The 18660-nt window shown below is 50.9% G+C and overlaps 2 protein-coding genes across 2 annotated transcripts in view; both read right to left on the reverse strand.

Moving 5' to 3' along the window:
• Akap5 (A kinase (PRKA) anchor protein 5) overlaps positions 1 to 5314 on the reverse strand; it is a 10854-nt gene extending 5540 nt beyond the window's left edge. The window contains exon 1 of the mRNA XM_005399128.1: positions 3973 to 5314. The gene's annotated coding sequence lies outside the window, so the exon portion shown is untranslated. The remainder of the gene's footprint in view (positions 1 to 3972) is intronic.
• Positions 5315 to 5411: 97 nt separating this feature from the next.
• The window catches only part of Mthfd1 (methylenetetrahydrofolate dehydrogenase (NADP+ dependent) 1, methenyltetrahydrofolate cyclohydrolase, formyltetrahydrofolate synthetase), a 63633-nt gene continuing 50384 nt past the window's right edge, over positions 5412 to 18660 (reverse strand). Inside the window, exons 22-28 of the mRNA XM_005399130.2 lie at positions 17074 to 17115; positions 14026 to 14126; positions 12803 to 12980; positions 10646 to 10753; positions 10116 to 10268; positions 6964 to 7057; positions 5412 to 5660 (exon numbers count right to left, since the gene is read on the reverse strand). Of these exons, the coding sequence (XP_005399187.1) occupies positions 6968 to 7057; positions 10116 to 10268; positions 10646 to 10753; positions 12803 to 12980; positions 14026 to 14126; positions 17074 to 17115 (672 nt within the window). The 3' untranslated portion in view covers positions 5412 to 5660; positions 6964 to 6967. The remainder of the gene's footprint in view (positions 5661 to 6963; positions 7058 to 10115; positions 10269 to 10645; positions 10754 to 12802; positions 12981 to 14025; positions 14127 to 17073; positions 17116 to 18660) is intronic.

The raw sequence follows: 18660 nt of genomic DNA on the forward strand, positions 1-18660 counted from the left end.
ACCTGCGAGCCCCAGCCCACCGCGCTCCCCGCCCCGCCGGAGCCGCGCGGCCTGGCAGGCAGGCGCGGAGCGACCACCCGGAGCAGAGCCGGGGCATGGGGAGGGGCCGGGGATGCAGAACTGCACGGAGAAATGAGACGTCCTTCGGGGAGAACACTGCGTGTGCCAATAGGTACCGAAACCGAACTTTGCCAGGAGCGGGTCTGGAGGATCCCGGTTCTCAGGCGGTCGGGACGGCGCGCAATCTCGGGGTCTGCAGGCGCAGCCGCAGCCAGGCCGACCGGGGGAGGCAGGGTGCGGATGCGGCCCCATTCCCCTCTTGCTTGATTGCCCAAAGGAAGCTGAGGTAGCGGCTTACGAGTTGCCCTTGTCTCCCTTTAGGGCATTGCTCGGCGCCTGCCTCACCTAGTCCCTCTCTTTACGCGGGGGCAGAGAACAGGAGAGGGCGTCCTCGCCTCCAGACGCAGCCGAGCAACGCGCTCAGGCACCTCGCGTCCCCGGCCTGGCGGGCTGGGTCGTCTCCTCGTGCGTTTTCCTGAGCCTTTAGCTCAGCAAGGTGCCAGCCACGGTGAAAAGCGGCGGCAGCGTTCATCTGTCCACTTGAAGTGCCACGTACACCCGAGACGAAAGGTTGCCATGAGACCTCGGGTGCTCTGGGGGCGCCCCCGGGAGCTCCAGCCTCCAGGTCCAGCAAGGTTCAGCGCAATCCCAGGCTCCTCCGCCCTTCCAGCCCCGCGGCCAGAGGAAGCCTCAAGTGAGGTGGAAGAACCAGAAACAGCTGCACTCCGCACGTTTCGTCAGTGGGAGGGTCAATCCCTGTATCCATTTTGGGATGTTTTTCTAGGAAGACATGCTACCTTTGTAAGATCCTCTAGATTTATTCCACCAAGATTTACTAAAGAAGGAACTCGTGTGACACCAAGCTGAGTCCCAATTGTCAAGACCTTAAATTTACACATGGAAGTTAAGAGACAAGAGCTGTAAAACAGGAATATCCACTTTAGTTTTAATTAACAATTCAAGGGCCACGTCCAGCACTCGGGAGGCTGAGGCAGGAGGATCACTGAGTTTGAGGCCGGCCTGGAATACATAAGCCAGTTCAAGGCAACCTGAACTACATATCAAGACCCTGTCTCAAAGAAGCCCTCCCCCAGCACTCCTCCCCCGCAGCAAGAATTCAAGCCCGGCCTGATGGTACACACCTGTAATCTCAGCACTCTGGGAGGCTGAGGAGAGGGCATTGCAAGTTCAAGCCAGCCTGAGCAACTTCGAGTCTGCCTCCCGATAAAAAAGGGCTAGCGATGAAGCTGAGTGTGAAGGCCCTGCTTTACCCCCCAGAACCGGGTGTGTGCAGGGGTTCAGTGTAGCTTAGCTCATCCAGCAAACTCCGGTCAGGAAAGATCACCTATGTAAATCCCCATAAGGGCTGCTAACCCGCTCCTACCACTGTGAACTTTAAACAAGCCAAACGAGATCTATGCCACGAATAAGCAACTGAGCTGCTCATTACTCTCAAACTCCAGGGTCTCTCAAACCCAGCACACGCAGGGACATAGCTCAGTGGCATAAGCGCCTGCCTGGCAAACTCAAGGTCCTGAGTTCGATTCCCAGTACAAAAAACAAAACAAAACACAAACAAACCCAGCAGAGCTGGGAGTTCACAGCAGTTGTGAACGAAAAATAAGATGAGCTTATCTAGCTGCAGAGGGGGCAGAACAGCTGCCTTATTAGAAAGCACAGGGAGATCCAGGTTGAAATAATAGTGGTCACTTCATGGCTTAGATCTTGGTCTGCTAGTCTGCTTTTCTTCAGGGAAAAAAAAAAGGGAGCTGAAAGGCAAATTTGATTTTCTTTTTTTTTGTTTGTTTGTTTTTTCCGGTACTGGGAATTGAACTCACGACTCACGCTTGCCAGGCAGGCGCTGTGCCGGTGAGCTAAATCCCCGGCCCTGCAAATTTGAGTTAAGTCATGAATTTATCTTATATTTGAAGGGCAAATTACAACAGATTCCTTTGTGGTATATTACAAATAAGTCATCCCAATCTCCACACACACACATACACACACAGAGAGGCACTCAGAGTGTAGTGCTATAAATAAAACACTGCACTGGTTTTTCTTTAGGATAGATGTTTTTAAAAAATATATCCAAGGGCTGGGGATTTAGCTCAGCGGCACAGGGCCTGCCTGGCAAGTGCGAAGTCATGAGTTCAATTCCCGGTACCAAAAAATAAAAAAGCCGGGGATGTAGCTCAGCGGCATAAGCGCTTGCCTGGCAAGCCTGAGGTCACAAGTTCGATTCCCAGTATCAAAAAAAAAAAAAAAAAAAAAAATATCCAGTACCTCCTGCATGAAAGAAACCTGTCGTCCCTGAACGCACATGACAGTTAAGACTGCTGAAGCTATTCCCCGTATCATGTCTACTGTTAGTAGCTCTGCTTTATATAATAGGAATCGAGCTACACATACATCTCCCCACCCTGACAAGAAACTACCCCTACAGTTTATCTTGCTAGCATCACTACCTAGAGTTTGCCAATGAAATAGCTTCTGTGTGCATCTGAACAATTGGTCATATGATTTCTCCCATCCTGGTCCCTGTCCACCCATAGTACAGGCCTGTAGCCACCAATAATGGCCCCAAACTCCTTGTTTCTGGCTCTTACATTGCAGACTTTGGGAGACTAAGGCCTCCGACTCCTTGCTCTGACACACCATGAAGTTAACCAGCGGCTCCGGTTCTCCGTGGTTTGATCGGAGCCGGCACAAACCCAGCAGTAACTCGGCTGGCAGCTCACCACTGCTGCTGTCACTTGTGAATTCAGAGTGTACGTACAGTGTCGCAGTGGCAGCCTCAGAGGTACGGAGCGGAGAGGGTGCAGCCTGTTTATCAGCAATGAGTTCTCTCGGGGTGGGAACTTGCTTGGCTATACAGCTCGGCACGCACACACACACACACACACACACACACACACACACACACACACGCACACACACACAAAACCCTAATCCGGGCAGGAAGCGCTAACAGCCCAGAGGAGGGCACAAACGGACACAGGGAGCCAGTGCCACACAGGGACTCCTAGCCCCAAGGCAAAGACACTGACACTTTCTGGTGACACTGACAGGCACTCCAAGCACTAATGCTCCTGTGGGTCTCGGAACACGAGCCTCGCGGCAGTTACTCTGCTATTCATGCTGGGTCACTGGGAAGAGCATATGCAAGCTTGGATGTGTGACACATTTTCCTGGTCAAAGACTGAAGAATCAATTCCACAAAACCTGTGCCACCGGGATCGTTCCACAGCCTTCCTAACCCTCTGTTTCTTCCTCCTCTCCTTCCACCTTTGTCCACCCTTCCAGATCGCGCCCTTTCACGCCTTCTCAGAGGAGCTGAGGAGGCCGTTCAAGGGAAAGAGCAGAGGCTTTGGGGCCAGACAGCCTGGCAAGTTCATCCCGCAGGCACTGGCGGTCATCTGCCTTTCTGTAAATTGGGAGTACGAACCTAACTGAAAGATCTGCTTTATTGCAATTTCTGTCCATACTAAACATCAGCTCTCACTTTGAAGCCAGAGGTCACCCTCTGAGCAGTACCATTACTATGAACTTACCCTATCTTTCGCACAAGACGCAGACACATATGGTACTTATCTTCTAAAGTGTATTCACTGCTACATTGTTTTGTTTTTTTTGAGACGAAGTCTCCCCATATAACTCACGCTGACCTCCAACTCAAGAGTCTCCTGCCTCAGCTTCCAAGTGCTACGATTACAGGCATGCACTACCATGCCTGACTTATACACTGCTGCATTATTTATAATAACAGAAACTATGAAATAATTGTAAGTGCCTGCCAGCTGAGGATAGAGGACTGTTTTGTAAGACACAGCCATAAGAAGCGAGGCAGATGTTAAACTGCTGAGGAAGTAGGCTCTCTAAGACATACTGCTAAGTAGAAAAAGCAAGTTGTACCAAGAGTTTTACTGAAGTCATGTTTTGTGGTCCATTCATCCCAAGCGACAACGAATAAAAACAATTTGGATTACTTATCGTATCGGGGCCTTGCTTATAACCCCTGGCATACAAAGTACCATTTACTCTCTGCAATTGTGTTCACGATCTCTACCAGTACTGACCCTGTAGACAGGAAGCATATGTTAGTTAGGATGATCTTTGTTTTGAGACAGGGTCTCGCTGTATATATAGCTCAGCTGCCCTTGAACCATGTAGCCCAGGCTGGCTTCAAACTCACAGCGATCCTCCTGCCTCAGCCTCCCAAGTGCTGGAATTACAGGCGTGCACCACCACACCGGGCTTTAGTTACGATGATCTTAAGTCACCATGCCTGACAAGTCTGCTTCATTCCTCCCATTGTTTACAAACTCAATTCTCAGCAAGTCCCGCTCCAGATGACGTTTTACAGGCTATTTTAAAAACCTGTCAGAAACAATGGACTGTCTGCAAACAGACCCGCAGGGTACCTGGGAACAGACACTACTGAGCGCTCACAGCGTACCAGGCCCTGTACAAACTCCTCTGCGCTGCTGCCCACATGGAGGCACTGGCAGGGCCCGTCCCCCGGCGCCCAGTGGGGGCAGAGGCGGGGCGGAGGGTGCTCCCTGCACGCCACGCACAGAACTGCCGTCACTTCTCAGTACTGCAAGACTGACCGGGTCGTAACACTGACGGGAGCCCGGGGGCCTACACAGTCAAATGGGGGCCCTGGAAGAGCCAAGACAGCTCTCCCGCAGCAGTGCTCAGCACGGACGGCAGCAGCGATGGGACGTTTGTTGGGAGGGCCCTCGGCAGAGAGACGAGGGGGACACTGAGGGGAGAGGGAGAGAGAACCTGGACGGGAGCGGAACAGCAGGAAAAGGGGGGCTATTTTAGGAAAAACCACAAACATTCTGGAGGGAGGGGTAAAGCCCGGCACCTGCTAGTGCTATGCACATCCTTCTCTTGGACTTTCTGTTTTTGTTTTTGTACTGGGAATTGAACTCATGACCTCAGGCTTGCCAGGCAAGCACTTATGCCACTGAGTTACATCCCCGGCCCTCTTCTCTCGGACTTTAAGAATATAGAAATGAGAGTTCTGAGGAGGATCAGCACAAATCTCGTATATGCAGTACTTCCGAGGAGGGCTGTGCCAGCAGTATAGAAAAATACACACAATAAATAGGCAAGTCCGCCCCCGCATCCCCCCTTCCTCGGCCCCCACCCCCTCAGGTCTCCTAAATCATGTGTCCCCCAGCAACACCCAAGCCCGCACGTTTCTGCCTTTAAACACATCATGACGTATGCAGCGCAAGTTGCCTCTAAGCCTCAGGCTGCCCAACACATGGGCGCACGCAGGACGGCAGCGTAGCACAGCACAGCCTGTCTGTAACACAACTGGTCCTGCAACGCCAGGATAGCAAAATTATTTCCTTTTATTCTGTGGAAGTTCGCTAAAGTAAATAGACATCTGCATGATTTATGTGAACTTATCCATTATCATCAGAGCCAAGACCACAGGAGGGCTTCCGGGGAAAGCCCCTCTACTGATTTCTGCAGGTATGTGCGGGGCCGGGGCGAGGTGCGGCTCCGCTGAGCTTCCGTGTCCTAGCCCACGGTGGGACTCAGCGGCGTCTGGCCAAAGCAGCTTCCTCAAGAGGGCTGATCTGGAAAGAAAAGCAAAGAAGGAAATGTTTAAGCACAGAAGTGTTCCTTCCTCCTCTCCAAACTGCATCCCTCTCCGCTCACTCTGCCGAAGCTGCTAACCTTTAAATTCTTTCCCAGCACAGGTCCAAAAATGGGCTTGACAACATCTTGCAGCATTTAGCCAAAGGCTGCAGGGCTGCTGTTCCAGATCAGAGCAGGCCTGACCCTCAGCAGTGATCCAGGACTACGATTCCAGACCACAGACGCCCTCCTGAAGAACACTGTACCCCCGGCATCGAGCCCCAGGTCTCTTCCCACCACCTCACCGTGGCTCTAAGGTTACAACACTCTGCCCTCACCCGGGCCTTCACTCACAGGGCGCAGGGGCTCTGGTTCCGTACGGCCGCGTGGGAGCCTTGTCTCTCCTGTCTTCCTGGTTTAATCAGCCCCCGCCCTGTTGTGTGTTGGACTTGTAATTCTCAGATATCTGCACAGCTGTCAGATCCCCTTCGTTTCTGTCCGAGTTAGGACTCAGCTTCCTAAGACCCGCACCTTGCTTATTCTTGACGAGTGTCCTTATGCTGCTACAGTACATTGCTAAACAACCTCCTAGGAGAGGTGTGTGGGGGGAGGACAAACCTTTGACGCTTGAGAACACGCAACAGGCTTGGCTGGGAACAGACCCCAGGTTGAAGGTTACCTCTCCTGAACGTGCAGGACATTTTCCATTGTCCAGACCCTCTTCCTGCTGAGCAGATGGCTGTGCGTCCCAACTCTCACTTTTGCACAGGCAAGCCACTTTTTTCTCTTCTTTGGAGAAGGATGTTTAGAATTTTCATGTTCACTGTTCTTGAAATTTCACTTGAATGTGTCAAAGGAGGACGCATTCACTGTGGTGGGTATTTGCGGCCCTTTCACACTCGTGACCTCTAGATCGGTCCTATTACCTTGTCTTTTCTGTCTTCTGGGACATTTACTCAACTCTTGCCTTAGTAACTGTTAAATAACTGTCCGTGCAGACCTCCAGCTGCTCTGGCCTCCTGTGTGCCACTGGTTCTGAGCCCCAAGTTCTGCAGGAGACCCCTCCCTCCCCCGCTCCACGGACCAGCCGACAGCAGCTTTCTCCTCTGCACTGCTTGTCTTCCAAAGACGTGGTGAAAGAGAAGTATTTCACTCACTCACCACTAACTCTCTCCCCTTAGTGAAGTCAGAAATGTTTTGAGAGCATTAGAATCTGAATTTTTGTAGCTACTGTTGGAGCCCTATAATTCATAAACATACTACAGAAGGAAAAAAGCAAAACTCTTTCCCGAAACAACGTACCTGTTTAAAACAGTCCATTCACCTGTTCGGTCTCAGGGTCTAAATCAATATCATAAAAGCAGGGCCGGGTAGGGAGTCCGGGCATGGTGCTCATCTAGGATGTAAAACAGCATTAAAAATGAATTCAGGGGCTGGGGATACAGCTCAGCAGCACAAGTGCCTGCCTGGCAAGCACAAGATCCCGAGTTCGATTCCCAGTAACCTCCCCCCACAAAAAATGAATTTAGAAGGTAGGCATGGTGGTGCACACTGATAATCCCAGCACTTGGGAGGCTGAGGCAGGAAGATCACCATAAGTTTGAGACCAACCTGGGCTACACAGTTCAAGTATACTAGATAGCAAGACCTTAGCTCAAAAACAGAACAAAACAAAAACCCACACACAAGCAACATAAAAATAAAGAGTGATCTTTCACCTACCTTCCCTTTTGTCTAAGAGAGACTATCACTTTGTAGTTATATCAAAAAAGTGGGAGCATTTCTTGTTCTGTATTAAAAATCCAGTCACATATCCTATTATGAACTCAAGGAAAACCCTCAGGTCCCACATACCAACGCCAGGCGTCACGCTTGCCTTCTTTGTCAATGTCACAAGGAGTGGAGGGGCGGGAGGCCGAGGTGCCCATGCACTTTTGCTTTAGCAATGTAACACTGCAAATTTGCATCCTTCAGCTTGGCCCAAGACATTTCTAGATATAATTTAGACAGTTCCACAACCACCACTCTTACTGGGCCAGTGGGGCCTTCTAAAACTAAACTTGTGTGCCTTACAAACAAACTGTATTTGTACTTGCTTCTTTTCGGAAGACTTCGCTTTGACAAGTACCTGCAAATTCATATGACTTGTAAATGAAAACTTACACATTTTTACCTGTAATAATGCCCTATATAATGAATACACACAAATTCCAAACCAGACCTATACAGGAGAACAGCTTCAGCTGAACTTCTAAAACTTAACTATAAAAATGTCATTAAAAAAAGATGAGTCACCTGTAACACAAAACACTGGCACATCAGAAAACCTAACTCTGACCTCGAGGGACCTGTCACTACTCTCGAAAAGTGCTGCCGGGGTGGGCCAACTGGTTTCTATTCCTGTATTTTGTAAGAGATAAGGAAGGGCTGGGCGTGGGGACAGATGGGAGCGGAAGGCACTGGCCTTCAGACCTAGCAAACGGATCATACAGGCGAAAGGCATTCGCCTGGCGATGCGGGCATGCAGTGTGCTCGCTGGCAGAAAACTGAGGCTGGCTCCCGAAACGGCCGAGCGAAGGGTTCTGCAGTATTTTTACTCTTTCCCAAAGAGGATTCCCCCCAGTCCCCACCACTGGTTATTTATAGAAAAGAAGAAAGAAGAAAAGATGCACGTGCATGTGCGTACCCCCCATACTGAATAAAACTCCAAGAAGCAGCCAGAATTTTTTGAATTACTACAGCAGTACTCAATCCCCTGCCCCTGCAGAGGCCGCACAGCAACTAGGCAGTGTTAAAGTATTAAGAAGGACTGAGCCACTGGATTATGTGTGGAAAAGTGGCGGCCCTGCTTGAAGTCGAAGGCCTCTGGCGAGTACCCCGTTCTCAGAGAGCACCTCCAGCCGGAGAGGCCGTCTCTGTGAGCCACAGGCCGGGGTGCCCAGCGTGTCCCCTTCCGGCTCTGCGTCCACCTCCGCGGTTACCCTCGGCACCCGAACGTGGAAGATGGCACCAGAGCGCACTTTCCACTGGGCGCGGCTGACAATTCCTCCCGAAGGAACGTGTCTCCAGTAGTCGAGGGAGTGGACAGGTGGTTTAATATTCCTACCAAAGGGGAATATCTACAAATTCCAGACCAACTGACATCACAACGAGGCCGCGCCTCCTGCTCTCCGAGTGGCCTGGGGCACTGTGTCCATGCTGACATCGTCCATGCTGAGACGAGGCGCGGCAGCAGGCTCAGGCCTTCCACAGCCAGCAGCGCGGAAAGCCGAGTCGTCACGCACTTCCAACTGCACGACGCCCCCTCCCACTTTTCTTCCTTGGGGCTCTGGTGCTTGGACCCAGAGCCTTCGCCCTGAATCCTTCGCCCTTTCCCTGTGCTTACTTAGTTGCGTGTGTCAATGGTGTGTCGCTCGTGAGTGAAATCTGTAGATACAGCACAGTGAGTAGATCTACGGGGAAACTGGGCACAAGAGCCGCGTTAACCTTGGGACAGTGTGAATCCTGACAGTGATTAGTAACTTTCCTCCTAATGTGCGCAAAACCTGCGAGAAAGCCCTGGGTGACGCACTCACCCTGAACTGTAAAGAAGCAAGCATGCCTTTCATGTACGCATGGTTCACCTTCATTTTAACGGGAAAATCCTACCCTGAGAAAGTGAACTCCCGAGTTTCAGGTTTAAGCTCTAAGCCTGTAACATGCTGGACCTGGACATTAGAACCTCCGTCCGCAGCCTGTAGGGCCACTAAGAGGATTGAGCTATATCCAGAGCTGGTTCTTGGAACCCAGTGAATTCCAAAATCTGTGGCTGCTCAAGCCCCTTTAAGATGGTATAATATTTGTATATAACCTGTGCACATCCACCTGTGTGCTTTAAATTACCTCTAAATAATCTGCAATATCTAGTACAACATACATGTGACGTGAGCAGTTGTGTTATTTAGGGAATAAAGATAAGGAAAAGTGGGCTAGGGATCCAGCTCAGCGGCAAAGCGCCTGCTTGGCAAGTGTGAGGTTGTGATTCCCGGTAAAAAAAAAAAAAAAAAAAAAAAAAAAAAAAAAAAAAAGAAGGAAAACTACAAGCTCAAGACAAACAAAGACTACTTCTCTAAATGTTTTCCATCCACAGACGGCTGATTCTGTGGATGCAAACCCCAAAGGTACGGAGGGCTGACGGGACACAGGGACTCATCCAGCCGTCAGTGGTGCCCACCCTAGATTCAACCAAGAGCAAGCTAGCCCTCGGGAACAGAACGTTTTCCTCAGACGTACTCACTGCAGTACACTTGAGCTGACACCAGTGTGGTCCACAGCAAGAGCAGTAATCATAATAAGCCTAATCCAACTTGCCCTCAGCATGGTCCCTGGTAACGTGGCACCTGTGAGGCAGCGCCAGCAGCCCATGTCAGAGGGGACACGCAGAAGGGAGGCTCTTCTCCTGCAGCCTCACTTACCGTTCCTACCAGCGGGTACAGAAAACCTGCACCAACGCTGGCACGGATGTCCCGAATGGGCAGGACGAAGCCTGTGGGCACACCTTTCCGCTCCGGGTCATGAGACAAGGACAAGTGTGTTTTGGCCATGCAGATGGGGAGATTCCCAAAGCCCTGGGGGGAAAGGGAATGGGGAGGACACGTGAAAAGCTGAGGATGCAGTAATATGTGACTATAGAAGTTCTTTGATTTACGTGACACTGTTATCAAATAAGTATCAACCGCCACCTCACTATCCTCCAGCTTAGTTAGACATGAGACTCAAACTGGAGAAGCTCTGAAAACTTTAGGTAAGACACCCCCACCCCCTCGTGGCTTTCTGCATAGTCATATGTCACTGTGGTAACAGGTAATTAGGGACTCGTCCACTTCATCCCAGCGCAGTATGGTGGAGGGGAGCAGGCTGCCCGCAGCAGAGCCGTGCGGCGGGCGCGGAGGGTGTGCGGTGAGCAGGGAGCGGTGTGGGGGGAGCGCAGCGAGCAGGGAGCTACCTGCTTCGTGTAGACTTCCACTTTGTGCTGCGCTTCGGGGAGTAGCTCAATGTCGTCGGCTCCATAGATCTTCTGCGCGATGATCCTGATTTTATCCTCAACAGGGAGCTAAGGCACCAGCGAGAGAGAGGACGCCGTCACTGGACGCACGTGAGGGCGGTGAACCCGGCTGTGGCCACGTTCCAGGGGGGCCACAGAGCGTTTTCTACACGCACATGGAAACAGCCTGAGGCTCACCGGGTTAGAAACATTTTGACAATAAGTCCCAAACTTGGTCAGGAGAAAATGCCCCTTAAAGGTACTTAATATCTATCGATACAGATATGTAGAGGTAAGATGTATATAAACACACACATACATAAATACACACATGTATAAATATTAAAATTAGTCAATATACTTGGCTTTCTACTCTCTAGCAACTAAGGCTAAAAGAGTATTTGGACAAGTTTTGTTTTGTTTATTGAGACAGGACCTTGCTATACAGGTCAGGCTGGCTTTGAACTCACTTTCCAGCCAGGCTGGCATTGAAGTCATACTGATCCTCCTGCCTCGGCCTCCCAAGTGCTGGGATTACAAGCATGAGCCATCATGCCCAGCTCAACTCTTGTTTTTTGAAAGGAGCAATCAGCTATGTATAAAAATAAAAATTGTTTCTAACTAAACAGTAATCATTTATAGAGGAGCTTTAGATAATCGATATGAATAAAGTGAATATTCAAAAATGGTTTTATAAAGATGCAACAGGCCAGGCGTGGTGGTACACGCCTGTAATCCCGGGCACTCGGGAGGCTGAGGCAGGAAGATTGTTGCGAGTTCAGGACCAGCCTGGGGTACAAAGTGAGCTCAAGACCAGCCTGAAGTGCATAGCAAGATCCTGTCTCAAAAAGACAAAAAAACAAAGATGCAACAGGCTGCTTTCATATGCCTCTTATAACTGGAGCTTATCAACTGCCAGGGCACATTCAGAACTTCCAAAGCATAAGCACTCTGGTTGGGGGTGACTTAAGAGTAGCAGATGCTGAACAAGACAAACAGTGGCAGCGTCCTGTCTGTCACAACAGGGCAGAGCTCCAAGCAGAAACGGTCATAGCGTCCTCGTCGCCCTGTTCTTCCACGTGCCCTGCTTGCCTTGGAGGACAGGGCACTGCAGGGGGTGCCTAAGAGTGGGGGGAGTTGTGTGAAAATTCGTGTTCCTGGAATTTTCTAGAAAGAAGATTGGTTGAATAGATTTTCAAACCCAGCTGTAAAATTAAAGCTCAAAAGAAGAGTATCAGTCAATCAGAGAACATTAACTGTCAGTGTATTTTATCTGCAAGTACCAGAGAGGAGGGAGGCAACCTTGAAACCCTAGGTAATAGGGTTTCTTCATTCCGTTCTTTCATGGCTCTTTTCCAAACCCTACGATCATCTTGTAAAAACCAAAGCAAAAACCAGCCTAAGGGATCCAAGTAAAATTAACCACAACACACATCTCGAGTTCCTAACGTTTTCAGATTTTATAGACAGTTACTTCATGTCCATCACAGATGAAATACATGGGACTGAGAACTGAAAACAAAATCCACCTGTACAATCCGACCACCCTTTCTCTGAACTAACTGTACTGTGTCACAGAATACACAGCGCTTCCGCTGGGACAGATGTAGTTTACTTTCAACAGTGATGGGAAAAAGGCAACGCCTGCTGAGGTGCTTGGATTTTGCACCGGAGGGAGTCTCTGCACTAAGGCAGGCTCCAGGGAGCTGCAAGTGAACCCAGGAGCTCCCTTCTCTGCTCTATTACTGAGAAGTACACAGAGACTTTTCCGAGTCTGATCTATGTGCCGATTTGCTTCAACACGGTTAGCGCCTCAGGTGAAAGGGTACACTGAATTACACGCTGGTTCTACACACACCCTCCGCCCGCACAAGAACTTCTTCTAGGAACCTTTTCAGAGCCGAGATGTGAAAGGCCTCCTAGCTATTCCTGCCTGCCCCCGCCCCTGGAGGGAAGCAGCACCCTGAGCTCCTGCGACAGCTGTGTAGAGCTGAGTCAGGGTATGGAATGTAACCTGCCCACGAGGGATCCAAACTACGAGGCTCAAGTTGCTCAACGCAGGGCCCCTCCGAGGTGGCTGCACAGGAACTCCGCCCCCCCACACAGCCAGTGACCCACCTCGAGTTCATAAAGGAGCTGGAAGCTGCTGGGGGCCCGTGCAGCTCTCTGGACGGCCTGCGCCAGGGCGAAAGCACCCTTGCCCCCTTCTGCCCAGTGAGTGCACTTGACGGCATCAAAAGCCCCGTGGTCTCTCGCAAGGTGGCTGATGAGGTCCAGCTCGGCCTCTGTGTCCGTCCTGTAAAGGCAGAGCTGCGTGTTAAAGCGAGGAGGATGGCTAGGGAGGGAAGGGCATCTCTTCTTCATGCCACGAAAAGCCGTGAGTTACCCACTGATGAACGGCAGCAATCAGGTGATACTGCAGGCTTTCAATCCCAACCAACTGGGTGACAGCGGCCAGTTAGTTCATCTCTATGGCCTCAAATTCCACATAGGTAAAGTGGAAATAATCATCGCACTTCTTTCACTGGGATGTCAGGAGGTTGCTTTTTTTGGAGACAGAATCTCACTGCATAGTTCAGGCTGCCCCTGAACTCACTATGTAGCTCAGGCTGGCCTCAAACTTGCAGCGATCCTGCTGCCTCAGCCTCCTGAGTGCTGGGATTATAGGCGTGTGCCACCACAACTGGCAGTGGGTTTTTGACTCTTTTCCTTTTTTTTTGTACCAGGAATCGAACTCACAACCTTGCGCTTGCCAGTTGGGTGCTGTGCTGCACTGCTGAGCTATCCCAGCTTCATGAGGTTTACATAATAAGCACACATAAAGTTTTGGGAACCTTCCTGGCACACCACTGGGAATTAATAAATGTGAGCTTTTTAAACATTTGCCTCTCCCCCACGGTGGTGAGGCCACTATGCAAAACCCAAGCCAGTATACTGCCCAACAACCCACGTAAGTTCTCCCAGGAGTACTTCCGGCTCAGCGAGCTCAACTCTGAAGACAACATCCCATCAGACCTGGCGAAATAATGAACACCGAGGCCTGTGACCTCTGTCAGCACGAAAGGCCTCGTGAGACCCGAACAGAACTTAATCCCAAGCTCGTGCGTTATCCACCTCACCCAGAGGACAAGGGGCCCAAGGCACCCAATCTGACTTCTGGGCATGCAGCGGGTGAGGTGGCGCTGAGGTGGCTGGGACGTGCGTCAGGGCCACCACGAAGGCTAGAACAGCAGCCGCCGGCCCTGAGGAAGGGGTGAAGCCGCAGCAACGCCGCACGGGCAGCTCCAGGGGAGTTCCGAGCGCCTCCCACACCCCTCCCTCCCCTTCGGCTCTGCTCTTACTTGAATGCGTTCACAGCCACGACCACGGGAACACCAAACATTCGGGCATTTTCAATCTGTTTCCTCAAATTGCTGAAGCCCTTTTCAACCAGCTCCAGGTTCTATAAAACAACAGGGAAAGACTTAGAGGGTCAGAGAGAGCAGATTCAAAACCAGCTTTTTCTTCAAAGGGAAACTGCCTCCTGGAACCAGCAGACATTTGCTCTTAAGAAAAGGCGGTGAGCCAACAAGAGAAGAGGCCTGGGGCTGAGCGTCCCCCACGGGCGAGTGGGTGCCGGGGAGGACGGGGTGTAGTACAGCCCACGCGCCGGGCGAGGCCTGCTCACACTCCCACCCTGCCAGCCTGCAGACAGGAGCTGCTGATCCGCCCACGCTACACTGTGTGGCAGTAACCTCGTGGCTGTCAAAGGGGACTAGCGGCCCCAACCTAAGCTCCACTTTACTGGCGCGCTGACGGACTGTGTGCTCATGCAGTACACTGGGACAGACTCCTTCCGTGCAGCACAAACCCTTCCAACAAAAAACAGCTGAGGGCAGGGCCTGGCACCAAAGAGGCATCTGTTATCCAGGTGCCATACACACAGTCAGAAGATGTAAGAAACCAGTGATGCTTCACAGACTTTAGTGAACTCAACCATAAGCCCTCCCTGGGGCTCTCGAGAGGACAGGTGCCATCTTGATAACTAAGGACTGGTCAGGTGGCAAACATCTATAGTTCCCACCGCTCAGGAGGCAGAGGCAGAATCACTGGCACCCAGGAGCTTCAGACCACCCTGGGCAATAGCGAGATCTCGTCTCGAAAATAAGCAAATAGTGGGCTGGAGGTCTAAGTCAATGTTAGAACACTTGGCTGACATGTACAAGGCTGGAATCGATCTCTAGTACCTCAAAAACAAAAGAAACAAGAACCAAATACTATGAAATCCAAAGAAAAGTCATTAAGAAAACAAACTTTTAAGAATGTTTATTAATGGCATCACTGCTTCCAGCACTGGAAAACTGCAAATCATTTTGTTTGTTTGTTTTTTTCTGGTACCAGGAATCAAACTGACGACCTCGCTCTTGCCAGGCAGGCGCTGTGCCACTGAGCTAAATCCCCAGCCCCCAAAACTGCAAAATCCTAACCTTCAACAGGGAACCGGGCCAAGGAAGCATGACACACTCAACACTTGTCAGGCAGACGTTACGCAGAGTGACAACGACCTGTGTTACCATAGGGTCTGTCCAAAGTGTACTGAAGCAGCGGAACTGGAGACAGTGCAATTAACTCTGGTTTTGGACAAGTAATATATGCATAATTAAAGAATGTTTTTAATCAGGCATGGTGGTGCGCATCTGTTATCTCAGCACTATGGGAGGCAGAGTTAGGAAGATTGAAAGTTCAAACCTAGCCTGGGTACCTTAGCAACTCAGCGAGACCTTTTCTTCAAATAAAAAATTTCAAAGGACTGGGGATGCAGCTCAGTGCAAGGGCCCTGGGTTCAATCCCTAGTACCCCCTCTTCCCAGATTAAATGTTGAGACTTATGCACCAAATTGTTAAAAGATCTTCAATCATGTATTTTTATAATGTTTAATTATGCCACATAACAGGGTAAAAAGGGTATGTTAGTATTATAAGCTTAACAATGCGTTAAAAGACTAGGGATGTAGCTCAACGGTAAAGTGCTTCCCCAGCATGTTTGATTCCCATCACTTCCAAAAACAAAACCATCACCAAAAAACCCTCCAAATATTGAGTACTTAAAAAATAAAAATACAATCTTCTATAAAAATACACAAATATATTGGATCATAAACAAAACCTAGCAGTATTAGTGTTGGTCTACTGTTTTGGATCCCAAAACAGCCCCTTCACAAAGAAGATGTAGCTTATAAATAGAAAAGAAGAAAAAAAAAGTTCATAATAAATTTGATTGTGCTTTTTTTCTTTAGTAACTATACACTGAAGTTAGGATTTATCTGCTATTCTAACGGGCACTAATTCTTTACCCCTTGTCACATGAAAACCAATTAAAATGGAAGACTGAGAATTTCCTAACTGAAGACACCAGCTGGGCCGGTTCGGGGCAGTCACTGTAATTAGACACAGGAAAGGCTGTGGGGTGGCAGGAGGGCCAGAACTGTGAATTCCCCTCCTACGCGCGAATCAGACAGATGACCATAAAAGGCAAATCATAACTCAGCCGCGGGCAGACTCAAGGCACCAACCGTCTCTTCCTGTCCGATTCTGAAGCGCTTCACTCAGACCTGCACAGTGACCCGGGATAGCTTGATAATGTACAAGCCTCCACAAGGGCAGGAAAACCACTCAAGCGACAGCTGCTGACCTCGCTTCTCATCTGAGTGCCTGCTGCTCCGTAATCACCCCTACTGGTCCTGGAAATGATTCTCTGATGGTGAATGATACCAACATGAATAAAAAGGTTTGAGCTCAGAACTGTCCTTGGGCTTCTGCTTGAAGCTCTACATTAAATCAGTTCATGGAAGATGTTTCTAGAAAAACAACCACGTTACTGACTGTATCTTGGCTCTTTCATACAAATCTGCAGCGGAAGAGGTTATTTCTAAAAGGTCCCATGCCTCTGCTTTGAAAAGCGCTTGTGACTCATTCACCAACAGTCAGGTATGTGCGGCCACCGCACGGACGACAATGACACTTCCGTTAGTCTAGGGCAGGTTTCTCCATCTCTGCATGACTGACCCTAGGAGCGGGATTACCAGTGTGGGGGCTGCCTGCCCATCACAGGGCCTCTAACAGCCCCACTAGATGCCAGACTCCCCACTCCTAGCTGCAGCAATCACAAATGTCTCTAGACTAGGCCAAATGTCCCCCGGGAGAAAAAGGGCCCCGCTGAGAACCAGCCACTCGTCCAGGGTAGTGATTTCCTGACATCCGGTGTGGGCCTGCCGCACACTGTAGGCCTTTTACATCCTGCACTCTCAGGAGCAACTCTGGGTCATAGATAATGCCAGCATCTCTCTATGGACCTGGGCAAAAAACCAGGTTGTGATGCTTTCTAGGATAAGTAATCAGAAATAAAGTTACCTCTTCTATGTAAGCTTTGGGAAGAGGCAGTCCAGCTGCAACCTGGAAGAAAAGGCAACACGTTAGGCGCACTTCCTACTTTTGGGTTCTAGCTTCACATGGTGCTTGTCCCGTGCGTTAGGCAGGAGGCTGCATGCCTGGAGGATACACAGCAGGGTGAGGTTGTTTCCCACCCTAAGGACTCAGGACACTTGGCCAGTCATACAGCACTAAACAAGAAGGACTGCTTTGGTCAGAGCGGGGACTCTGGGACCTGAACTAAGGCAGCCAGGACGACCAGATTTATGAGAGCAGAGGGGGCAAGGGACGTGTGCCAGGCAGGGCCAGCGTCCCAGCAAGTGGGCAGCGCAGCAGCGGGGGAGGAAGCGAAGGGCAGCGCGGGAAAGGCAGCTGCCAGCCGGGCGAGTCACATCTGGAGTGTGAGTCAGCACAGCCGCGCGAGCTCTGCCTCGGTTTCATGGCTGCTCCGCAGAGCGAGCCCACCCCTCGGGACAGGAACACCACCACCCGGAGGGCACGGCGGCGGAAGGGCTTTCTCTCTCCATGGCAGTGGGCCCTTCAGGGTGTCCCAACGCTTGGGCAGGGAGTTCACTGCGTGCAGGTGCCGGGGCCCGCGTCCCGACCTGGGCAGTGACTCAGCCCGCGCACAGACGGCAGCGGAAGTCAAGTGCTGATTCTGCGGGCCACTGTGGGCAACAGATGGTGCCGGGAGAGCCGGGGCTGCGAATCCAGAAAGTCCGCGTGGAGGCGGGGCCGGAGGCAGGCACCTTCCCCACCGCCACGTCTGCCGAGTCCTACGAGCAACAGGTCTGGCTCCTCGACAGAGCTGCGTGTGCCAAGCACCCTCCCGCTGCCGGCAAGGTCAGTGCCCAGCATCAACACTGCTTAGCCCCCGAGGTTGGGGCAGGAAGGAAGGGAGATGCAAAGGCTGGAGTGTGAGCCGCAGGTGTGCGGGGAAACGCTGGCGCTGACGCGAAGGAAAAGCAAGCCTTCCCCGCAGTGCCAGGGGAGGCAGTTGGCCGGGGCCAGCGGGGATGGGGACGTCGAGGCAATGAAGACCCAGAGCTCAGAGAGGCAGTCAGGGCGGTGTGAGGGTGGCGCCGTCACAGCGTGCTCCGCTTCCCCGTAAGGCTACATTCTCAGCGCCCTTCTCCTTACTCTCCGAGCGCACAGCGCACTTCCCAAAGGTTACGGCACAATCCCAGCAGGGCCACTGCGGAAGGTGAGCCCGCAGCCGTCTCCCGGGAACCAGACACAGACGTGGACTGAAAACTGACAGTCCCTAAAAATACAGTAATTTCACCAAAAAACTTCTTGTGTTAACATGTAACCCAGTTCTAATTTCTAATGTATGGAGTACCTGTAGTGCTATCTCACATATAAGCCTTCACGAGGCCTTCAATAATATTCAAGCACGTAACGAGGCTTTAAAGCCAAAACACTCAAGAACTGCTGTACTGGGACAAAGGCGGGTCACCACCACTAAAAACAGGTTTTTTCAGCAGGAGAGGAAGGACAGGGATTTAATTTCAGGGACTTCGGAAAACTTAGCAGTGTCTTTATACGTCAGTGCTAAGGAAGAGATGT

This window comes from Chinchilla lanigera, unplaced genomic scaffold, assembly GCF_000276665.1.
Source record: "Chinchilla lanigera isolate Chin_1 unplaced genomic scaffold, ChiLan1.0 scaffold00065, whole genome shotgun sequence".
Classification (NCBI taxonomy): domain Eukaryota; kingdom Metazoa; phylum Chordata; class Mammalia; order Rodentia; family Chinchillidae; genus Chinchilla; species Chinchilla lanigera.